This window comes from Heterodontus francisci, chromosome 42 (genome assembly GCF_036365525.1).
Source record: "Heterodontus francisci isolate sHetFra1 chromosome 42, sHetFra1.hap1, whole genome shotgun sequence".
In the NCBI taxonomy this organism is placed as follows: Eukaryota; Metazoa; Chordata; class Chondrichthyes; order Heterodontiformes; family Heterodontidae; genus Heterodontus; species Heterodontus francisci.
The window spans coordinates 21,900,953-21,912,403 of NC_090412.1; the positions used below are offsets into that span (position 1 = coordinate 21,900,953).

General features: G+C 45.7%; 1 protein-coding gene across 1 annotated transcript; it reads left to right on the forward strand.

Moving 5' to 3' along the window:
* Window positions 1-751: 751 nt before the first annotated feature.
* On the forward strand, window positions 752-10,912 carry LOC137355350 (placenta-specific protein 9-like). The gene is made up of 4 exons (XM_068020344.1): window positions 752-989; window positions 8,862-8,941; window positions 10,043-10,160; window positions 10,804-10,912. Exons 1-4 carry the CDS (start codon window positions 932-934, stop codon window positions 10,812-10,814), a joined length of 267 nt encoding a protein of 88 aa, XP_067876445.1. The 5' UTR covers window positions 752-931; the 3' UTR covers window positions 10,815-10,912.
* The last annotated feature ends 539 nt before the right edge of the window (window positions 10,913-11,451 follow it).

Here is an 11,451-nt window from a genome sequence, read left to right on the forward strand (position 1 = left end):
CCAATGGCCAGCTTTGGGAGAAGGGAAATGGGATCATGTTAGTTTCAAAATGACATGCTTCACAACGGAAAAATGGAACCAAGTCAATCCTCCTTGGCAGACCTGCTAACCCAATAGCTCAGGTGGACAGGTAGGTCTGCAATATTTCAAGGCACTGGCTCATTAATGGGGCAAGGGAAGTAAATCTGTTACTGGGTGGGATCTATGAGGAGTGAGTGATCCACTGGGGCAGATGAGAAATACACACTTGTATTCCCATAAAGCCTTTTATGACCTCACCACATCCCAAAGTGCTTCACAGCCAAATACTTTGAGAGTGTAATCATTGTCCTAATGTAGGAAATGCAGCAGCCAATTTTGCACACAGCTGGATCCCACAAACACCAAGGAGAGAATGGCTACTTAATCTGTTTTCAGGGCGTCAGTTGAGAGATAAATATCAACCAGGACACCAGAGGGAACTCCCCTGTTTTTCTTCGAATAGTGCCATGGGATCTTTCATATACACCTGAGAGGACAAATGGGATTTTGGGCTTTATCGCCCAAGCAGTGAAAATAAAAATTAACCCCCTCGCTCCAAAGCCCCTGAAAGTCTATCCATGGGAATCCTTTCAAGCACCTGATTGGTCAAAAGACATTTCAAGACTCTACTTGAGCTACTAGCAATAGTTTCCAGAACTGTTCCATTTAAAAATTAAAAACTGGGAGGAGTGAGCAAGCCACAGACCACGCCTAGAGAAGGAGTGGTTAATGTTTTTACACTACCACAGTAAGCAATTCAAAGGGAAGGGCGCAGTTTGGAGCTGGAACCTGGAGCATATCCAGGGAAAGTTTGTTTTTTCTCTCTCTCTGCCAAGTCTATCGTGTAGGGCTGGACTTAGACAAGAAGAGGGGGATTGAAAGACCCGGGGATCGACGTTTAGTCCACAACATGCAGGGTGTGTGGGTCCTTGCGGGGATCTTGCTCCTTTTGGGACCGACTGCGACTGGTAGGTGATGGTCACTGGAGCCACTTTGCGGATTGTTCGGGGCTTTAAAGTGTTTCTGGCAGTTTGCGATTTATTTATTTATTTATTTAACCAACACCTCCGCCCACTGTTGAGGTAAACATTTTTCCCCCCAACGTTATTTGCTTTTTATATTCCTATTTCTCTTTTGGTGAATTTCATTTATTTTTTTGTTGGTTTAAAGCTTTGGATGTACAGGGAAACTTTTAAAATAATAATTGACTTAGAGTGAAGAGACAAAGCAATGAAACGCCAAAGTGCTGGAAATTATAAGGAGAAACAAGTGCAAAACATTGAAGGAGAAACGTGTTTGGTTAATAGAATGTAAAATAAGAAAAAAGGTATATGGCAGGAAGAAAACAACTTTTTTTAATAAAGGAGAGTGGGTGGGGAAGGGGTGGGGGCAATAAATCACCAGGGCGAATCCTTGTCTGGAGAGTACCATTGTTGCTCATACTCTCCCAATCCACTACTCGGAGGATATGTTTATGACCAAAGGTACCAACAGTTCCTCAGTGTAGTCCAGGGATGACTATGGGAGACAGTGTCCCCAGTTCTTCAGTGTACCCCAGGGATGACTATGGGAGACCGTGTCCCCAGTTCTTCAGTGTAGTCCAGGGATGACTATGGGAGACCGTGTCCCCAGTTCTTCAGTGTACCCCAGGGATGACTATGGGAGACCGTGTCCCCAGTTCTTCAGTGTAGTCCAGGGATGACTATGGGAGACCATGTCCCCAGTTCTTCAGTGTAGTCCAGGGATGACTATGGGAGACAGTGTCCCCAGTTCCTCAGTGTAGTCCAGGGATGACTATGGGAGACCGTGTCCCCAGTTCCTCAGTGTACCCCAGGGATGACTATGGGATACTGTGTCCCCAGTTCCTCAGTGTACCCCAGGGATGACTATGGGAGACATGTCCCCAGTTCCTCAGTGTACCCCAGGGATGACTATGGGATACTGTGTCCCCAGTTCCTCAGTGTACCCCAGGGATGACTATGGGAGACCATGTCCCCAGTTCTTCAGTGTAGTCCAGGGATGACTATGGGAGACCGTGTCCCCAGTTCCTCAGTGTAGTCCAGGGATGACTATGGGAGACCGTGTCCCCAGTTCCTCAGTGTACCCCAGGGATGACTATGGGAGACCGTGTCCCCAGTTCTTCAGTGTAGTCCAGGGATGACTATGGGAGACCGTGTCCCCAGTTCCTCAGTGTACCCCAGGGATGACTATGGGAGACCATGTCCCCAGTTCTTCAGTGTAGTCCAGGGATGACTATGGGAGACCGTGTCCCCAGTTCCTCAGTGTACCCCAGGGATGACTATGGGAGACCGTGTCCCCAGTTCTTCAGTGTAGTCCAGGGATGACTATGGGAGACCGTGTCCCCAGTTCCTCAGTGTACCCCAGGGATGACTATGGGAGACCATGTCCCCAGTTCTTCAGTGTAGTCCAGGGATGACTATGGGAGACCGTGTCCCCAGTTCCTCAGTGTACCCCAGGGATGACTATGGGAGACCATGTCCCCAGTTCTTCAGTGTAGTCCAGGGATGACTATGGGATACTGTGTCCCCAGTTCCTCAGTGTACCCCAGGGATGACTATGGGAGACCATGTCCCCAGTTCTTCAGTGTAGTCCAGGGATGACTATGGGAGACCGTGTCCCCAGTTCCTCAGTGTAGTCCAGGGATGACTATGGGAGACCGTGTCCCCAGTTCCTCAGTGTACCCCAGGGATGACTATGGGAGACATGTCCCCAGTTCCTCAGTGTACCCCAGGGATGACTATGGGATACTGTGTCCCCAGTTCCTCAGTGTACCCCAGGGATGACTATGGGAGACATGTCCCCAGTTCCTCAGTGTACCCCAGGGATGACTATGGGATACTGTGTCCCCAGTTCCTCAGTGTACCCCAGGGATGACTATGGGAGACCATGTCCCCAGTTCTTCAGTGTAGTCCAGGGATGACTATGGGAGACCGTGTCCCCAGTTCCTCAGTGTAGTCCAGGGATGACTATGGGAGACCGTGTCCCCAGTTCCTCAGTGTACCCCAGGGATGACTATGGGAGACATGTCCCCAGTTCCTCAGTGTACCCCAGGGATGACTATGGGATACTGTGTCCCCAGTTCCTCAGTGTACCCCAGGGATGACTATGGGAGACATGTCCCCAGTTCCTCAGTGTACCCCAGGGATGACTATGGGATACTGTGTCCCCAGTTCCTCAGTGTACCCCAGGGATGACTATGGGAGACCATGTCCCCAGTTCTTCAGTGTAGTCCAGGGATGACTATGGGAGACCGTGTCCCCAGTTCCTCAGTGTACCCCAGGGATGACTATGGGAGACCGTGTCCCCAGTTCCTCAGTGTAGTCCAGGGATGACTATGGGAGACCATGTCCCCAGTTCCTCAGTGTACCCCAGGGATGACTATGGGAGACCATGTCCCCAGTTCTTCAGTGTAGTCCAGGGATGACTATGGGAGACCGTGTCCCCAGTTCTTCAGTGTAGTCCAGGGATGACTATGGGAGACCGTGTCCCCAGTTCCTCAGTGTACCCCAGGGATGACTATGGGAAACATGTCCCCAGTTCTTCAGTGTAGTCCAGGGATGACTATGAGATCCATTGTCCCCAGTTTTTCATTGTAGCCCAGAGGTGACTATGGGGGACAGTATCCCCAGTTCTTCATTGTACCCCAGGGGTGACAATGGGATAAAGCATCCCCAGGCCCTCAGTGTTTTCCAGGGATGACAATGTAAAGGGTGCAAAGGTGATTCACCAGGATGTTGCCTGGGATGGAGCATTTCAGCTATGAAGAGAGACTGGATAAGCTAGGGTTGTTTTGCTTAGAGCAGAGAAGGCTGAGGGGGATGTTATTGAGGTATACAAAATTATGAGGGGCATAGATAGGGTAGATAGGAAGAAACTTTTTCCCTTAGCGGAGGGGTCAATAACCAGGGGGCATAGATTTAAGGTAAGGGGCAGGAGGTTTAGAGGGGATTTGAGGACTTTTTGTTTCACCCAGAGGCTGGTTGGAATCTGGAACACACTGCCTGAAGGGATGGTAGAGGCAGAAACCCTCAAAACATTTAAGAAGTATTTAGAAGAGCACTTGAAATGCCATAGCATACAAGGCTACGGGCCAAGTGCTGGAAAATGGGATTAGAATAGATAGGTGCTTGATGGCTAGCATGGACACGATGGGCCAAAAGGCTTGTTCCTGTGCTGTATAACTCTATAACCCTAAGACTAATGGGATACAGTCCCTCAGTGTAGCCCAGAGGTGACTATGGGATACAGTGACCCCAGTTCCTCACTGTAGCCAGAGGTGACTATCGGAGACAGTGATCCCAGTTTCTCAATGTGTCCCAGGGGTTACCATGAGAGACAGTGTCCATTGTCCCCTGTGTGTCGCAGGGATGACTATACGGGAGACAGGGTCTCAGTCCCCAATATACATCAGGACAGATTAATGGATGACAGCAAGCAAGTCTCTAATCATGTCTCGGATCTGATGGAGGAGAAACAGAAAATGCAAAACCCCGAGTGTGGCCTAGGACTGCCCAAACACAGACATCAATCCCAGTTTCGGAGTCCTGAACCTTCTTTACATTCCACATTAATTATAATGTGGTTCCTGTTACACCACCTTAATTGTAATGTAACCTCATTGCAATAGGCAATCGTTACATTTCGCCTTCATTGTAACTTGTTCTTTGTTACACTGCATACTTTTTCTTATTTGTTCGGGGGATGTGGGTGTCGCTGGCTATGCCAACATTTATTGCCCATCCCAAATTGCCCTTGAGAAGGTGGTTGTGAGCTGCCTTCGTGAACCGCTGCAGTCCTTGGGGTGTAGGTACACCCACAGTGCTGTTAGGATGGGAGTTCCAGGATTTTGACCCAGCGACAGTGAAGGAACGGTGATATAGTTCTGAGTCAGGATGGTGTGTGGCTTGGAGGGGAACTTGCAGGTGATGGTGTTCCCATACATCAGTTGCCCTTGCCCTTCTAGGTGGTAGAGGTCACGGGTTTGGAAGGTGCTGTCTAAGGAGCCTTGTAATCATTACAACACCCTGATTAATATTGCATTACACTATAATCATCATTACAACACACTTATTATTATTACATTCCACCATTATAACTTCCCCCATTTGTAACATGCCCCTCATTATTATATAGCTTAATTTTTATAATAACTCTGACAGGGTCTGAATGTGTGCTGAAGATAATGCCTCTTGATGGTTCTACCATTTGTATTTTGAGCATTCCTGTTATTCGGAACTGATAAAGAAATCACCATGATTTGCATGAGCCCTTAGTCAGCTTTATCTCAGCTGCAGTTCTTACGGCTGGTCTGGCTGAGGTCTTGCCTTCTGTGGTGAAGAGAGCCCTCTGGCGTTAATTCCAGTGTATAACACTGAACCCAGGACATCCTTCCTGGGCTCTCCAAAGGTTATCACTTTAAAGCGTAATTCTGTTTCAGACCATCAAGTTGATATTAATATACACATTTTGCTTTAAAAATGAATGAATTTAGATTTAAAAGCTGAATTTGACATCTTGTTCTTCCCAGCAAGGATCTCAGTTAGGATTTCCCTGGCCCATACCACCCAGTGAATTGACCCACGAGTTAAACCATTGGAAAGAAGAAAGATTTTGAGAGCGTTAAGAAAATTTTAATCAGGAAATGGCAAAAGTAGATTTTCAGAAGTCATTTTGCAGTTTTGGTGCCAGTATTTATAGGGGAGTACCTCAGTGCACTGGGATCGCTGGCACAGTGCAGCTTCTCCTGCAGTCTGAGTGCTTTCGGAGTCTTTGTTTTTTGGTTATTCCCCAAATTGGAGTTCAGAAACTCAGTATCGCAGTTTTTAATAAGCCTTTCTGTAATGAGGCCTGTGGACATTATCATTCAGATACAGTCCGGACACCCAAGCAACATCTTTGAGTGTGTAACCATGATTGAGTAATGTAGGTTGCACAATACACAAGACAATACAGTTCCACTTGTTATGACAAATAGATAACAATCTAATTCCCATTGCTAAAATCAGATAGAGATGCAACCATAGAATAATAGAATCCTACAGTGACAGTGCAGAAGACCGTTCAGCCCATCCTGTCTGTGCCCGTTCTTTGAAAGAGCTATCCAATTAGTCCCATTGCCCCTTCAATTATTTATCCAATTCCCTTCTGAGAGTTACTGTTGAATTTGCTTCCTTTCAGGCAGCGCATTCCAGATCACAACAACTCGCTGTGTAAAAAAAAAGTTTCCTCATCTTACCTTTGGTTCTTTTGCCAATTGCCTTAAATTTGTCCTCAGGTTAGTGATCATTCTGCCACTAGAAACAGTTTCTCCTTATTTGATCCACCAAAATCATCCATGATTTTGAACATCTCTATCAGATCTCCCCTTAACCTTCCCTGCTCGAAGGAGAACAATTCCAAGTTTCTCCAGTCTCTCCACATAACTGAAGTCTTTAATCCTTGACACCATTCTAGTAAAGCTCCTGTGCACCCTCTCTCTGGCCTTGACATCTTTCCTGAAGTGTGGTGCCCAGAACTGGCCACAATACTCCAACTGTGCCCTAATCAGTGTTTTATAAAGGTTTAGCATAAATTCCTTGCTTTTTGTACTCTGTTCCTCTGTTTATAAAGTCAAGGATCCTTTATGCCTTTTTAACAGCCTTAGTTTAGTTTAGAGATACAGCACTGAAACAGACCCTTTGGCCCACCGAGTCTGTGCCGACCATCAATCACCCATTTATACTAATCCTACAGTAATCCCATATTCCTACCACATCCCCACCTGTCCCTATATTTCCCTACGACCTACCTATACTAGGGGCAATTTATAATGGCCAATTAACCTATCAACCTGCAAGTCTTTTGGCATGTGGGAGGAAACCGGAGAACCCGGAGGAAACCCACGCAGACACAGGGAGAACTTGCAAACTCCACACAGGCAGTACCCAGAATTGAACCCGGGTCGCTGGAGCTGTGAGGCTGCGGTGCTAACCACTGCGCCACTGTGCCGCCCACTTGTCCTGCTGCCTTCAAAGACGTGTGCACATACAATCCCAGCTCCCTCTGGACTTGCAACCCCTCTACGATTGTACCATTTAGTTAATATTTCTTCACCCCATTCTTCCGACCAAAATGACACTTCACACTTCTCTGCATTAAATTTCTTCTGTCATATGTTTGCCCATTTCGCCAGCCTCTCTTAAGTCCTCCTGAAGTCTGTTTCTATCCTCCCCACTGTTAACTACATTTCCGAGTTTTGTGTCATCTGCAAACTTTGAAATTGTGCCCTGTATACCCAAGTACAGGTCATAATAGTGTCTGCTGTGGCGGAGTTGGTGACACTCTAGACTCTGAAACAGAAGGTTGCAGGTTTAAGGTCCCATTTAAGGATTTCAGCACAAAAATCAAGGCTAATGCTCCAGCACTGTGGGAGTGCTGCACTGTCAGAGGTGCCGTATATTGGATGAGACATTAAACCAAGGCTCTGTCTGTTCTCTCAGGTGGAAGTAGAAGATCTCACAGTACAATTTCACCACTTCTTAAGAGCAATTAGGCACCGGCAATAAATGCTGGCCTTGCCAGTAATGCTAACATCCCATGAATAAATAAAAAAAATGATTTTGAAGAAGAGTAGGGGAGTTAACCCGAATGTTCTGACCAATGTTTATCCCTCAATCAATATCACAAAAACAGATTATCTGGTCATTATCACATTGCTGTTTGTGGGAACTTGCTGTGCGCAAATTAACTGCCATATTTCTTACAACAGTGGTTGCACTTCAAAAAGTAATTCATTGCCTGTTTTGGGACGTCCTGTGGTTGTGAAAGGCGCTATATAAATGCAAGTCTTTCTTTATTTTCTTTGTATTAATATATACCCAAAAGAATAGTGGTCCTAATAACAACCCCTGGGAGACACCACTGTAGACTTGCCTCCAGTCTGATAAATAACCCTTCTCCACTACTCTCTGCTTTCTGACTCTTAGCCAATTTTGTATCCATACCATCACTGTCCCTTTAACACTTCAATTTTGCAAACAAGTGTATCATGCAGCACTTTATCAAGTGCCATGTGAAAGTCCATATGCACATTACCCTCATCGACCCTTTCCATTACTTAATCAAAGAACTCAATCAAGTTAGTTCCTTTAACAAATCCGTGCTGGCTCTCATTTATTAACCCATACTTCTCCAAGTGCCAATTAATTTTGTCGGGCTTATTTAAAAGTTTCTCCACCGCCGACGTTAGGCCGACTGGCCTTTTGTTAATTCCTGTTGCTAGGGTAATGATGTCAAAATAGCTCCTGTTGCTACAGAAATGATCTAATAATAGGGACAATTCCCTGATCCTTTGCTCCGTTTGAGCTTGGATCCCTGTTGGAAGAGCAGGAGTGTGGAATTACCCCTGCTATATGAGCTTCTATTGTCACAGTATTAATGTGGTGAAAGGCCAGTTCCTATTGGTAAGATAGCTGTGTAATAATGCAGATCACAGAAAAATGCTGTTACTGTAACAATTAATATTGCAAGCTAGCATGAGCAGAGATTGGAGATTGAAAGACAGCATGCAGATTTTTCATTTACATCTAGATTTCCCCAAGTATTCAGTTTTCATCTCTGAAGAGATGTTTTATTATGATACAGGGCAATGATATAGTGGCAACATCAGAATACAGTGGAATATGAATTTAAAAGAATTCGCTTTCATATACGGTAATTTTTTTTTAGTTATCTCTGCTACCAGTAAACATTTACTTACTACCTGAACTGCTGGAAAGAGGCAGAATGAGTGACTCACAGAGAGGAGAGAAGTGATTCAATTATGACAATGCTTGTTCCAGGATTGGAGCCTCAGAGGAATGACACAAACTGGTGTGAACGTGACAAGGCACTCCACAAACGGTTGGATGTTGTAGAAAAGGTAACAAAGCCCATTTGCTGTTTGAGTGTCGCAACACTGGATTACAATATGCATAAAATAATCCATAATGGATGATTGCAGAGAATTTACATTGAAGTAACAGATCATTTGACCCAACTGGTCTATGCTGGCATTTACACTCCACATAAGCCTCCACCCACCCTCTCTTCACCTCATCCTTTATATGGATGATTTACACCTTTAGATAAACAAAAGGACATGTCTCAAACTCCAATTTAAAAAACTGAAAGAAAGGCATAACATTTTGGAAAGGTACAGCCAGCCCCTTAGCATCTAAAAGAGGAGACAGGTTAACACTTCAGATGGGGTTATTCAGGGTTAGCTGTAGCTCTGTGGACAGCATTCTTGCCTCTGCATCAGAAGGCTGTGGGTTTGAGTCCCACTCTAGTGACTTGAGTACAGAATCTAGGCTGACACTGCAGTACAGTACTGAGGGGAGTGCTGCATTGTCTTTTGGATGAGATATTAAACTGAGGCCCGGTCTGCTGTCTCAGCTGATTGTCAAAGATCCCAAGGCACTCTAAGAAATACGGAGGAGTTCTCCCCAATGTCCTGGCCTCAACTAGCATCACTAAAAACAGGAGATTTGGTCATTAATGCAAAAGCAAAATACTGCGGATGCTGGAAATACTCAACAGGCCAGGCAGCATCTGTGGAGAGAGAAACAGAGTTAACGTTTCAGGTCAATGACCCATTGTCCAAACTGGAAAAAATTAGAGCTGCAAGATGTTTTAAGCAAGTACAGAGGCCAAGAAAGGGGAGGAAAGAATAAAAATAAGGTCTGTGACAGAATGGAAGGCAGGAGAGATTAAATGTCAAAAGGAATGAGGATGTAAGACAATGGCAATGGGACAAATATCTGGTCATTATTTCATTCGTGTGTTGTGGGACCTTGCTGTGCATATATTGGCTGCTATATTTTCTACATTACAAAAGTACTTCATTGGCTGTAAAGTACTTTGGGACATCCTGAGATCATGAAAGGTGCTATATAAATGCAAGTTCTTTAACTAGCCAGTGGTTGACAAGTTTTGATTGATTTTGCTTCTTTTTCTCCGCTTCCTCTCTCGTTTACCTCAGAATATAGAACGAACGGTCGATCACTTGGAGGCTGAAGTATCCGCCCTGCTTAGATTCATCGAGGCGTCAAACCCTCCACTTCAGCTAGGAGCTCCGACCATCGACATTTTTGAGAGTGGTGCGTGCCGTGTGTGGAGTGACTTTCCTTTGTTATGAGTGAATTTTGTGCTCATTGAGCTGAGGGCTGTTGGCGCTGGGAGATGGATCACGTTCCCATTGCGGACACCAAGGCTGGAATTTTGCCAGGCCTTTGGCGACAGGCTGAGAGGCGGGAAGGCTGGCAAAATGGTGCGGCAAGGCGTCGGGGTGGGCTGAAGACTTCCCGCCACCGTACCATTTGGCCAGCAGTGGAAACGGTGGCGGATCAGCTGCTCACCGGGAGCCTGATTGAGCTAACAGGCGGCCTTCCAGAGGGCTTTGGTGGGGGTTCACCATGGACCAGGGGGGGGGCCCCTCTGGTGACAGTGATTGCCCCCGCACCAAAAATAGTGCATGGTGCATGTGCCTCAAACACCCCCCCACCACCCCCATCCCCCCCCCTGCCCACAGATTGCAGAATCTGTCTGGATCAGCCCAGCCATGATGCCTTCATAGTTAATTGGAATGCTAATTCTCAACTGTGGTCACGTTAGGATGAGGTACAGGAAAGCGTTTGGACCCCGGCATCAGTTGGTGCTTTGAAGATAGGAGGGGAGAAATAAACTGGAAAACAAATCAGTGGTTGACCTTTGTCTAACTCCCATTATTTTCACATTCACCAGGTTTGTACTGAACATCATGATACCAGCCTTCATTCTGAAAGGTAGTCATGGAACGAAAGCTGCATCAAGAAACATATCAGCAAAAAGAGATTAAAAAATGTGTCTGTTATCAATTGCAACAGTTATTTCCTATATTAATGAATGTTGTGTCCTGTTCTGCACATGGGTTATATTGAGTAACTGCTGAGTGTTCACTGGACTGGGCCATCAGTTACCTGGGTAATAGGGAGCCTCTAAGATTTGCAGCACTAAATGGGCCTAGGTTAAGGTTTGGCAGTTTTCCTTATCTAGTTTGACCTTTTGAAAACCACTTTTATATTAAAAAAATTTCTTGAAGGCAATTACAAAATGAGTTGCAGCAGCACTACACAAATTGAATGCTGGGTAATGCCATATCTCTAATGAACATCAGACTGGTCATAGAGTCATTATGGCACAGAAAGAGGCCATTCGGCCCATCAGGTCCATGCCGGCTCTCTGTAGAGCAATCCAGTCAGTCCCACTCCCCTGCTCCATCTCCGTAGCCCTGCAAGTTTATTTCCCTCAAGTGCCCATCCAATTTCCTTTTGAAATTGTTGATTGTCTCCACCTCCACCATCCTTGTAGTCTGGGTCATCACAACTCACTGGGTAATAAGGTTCTTCCTCA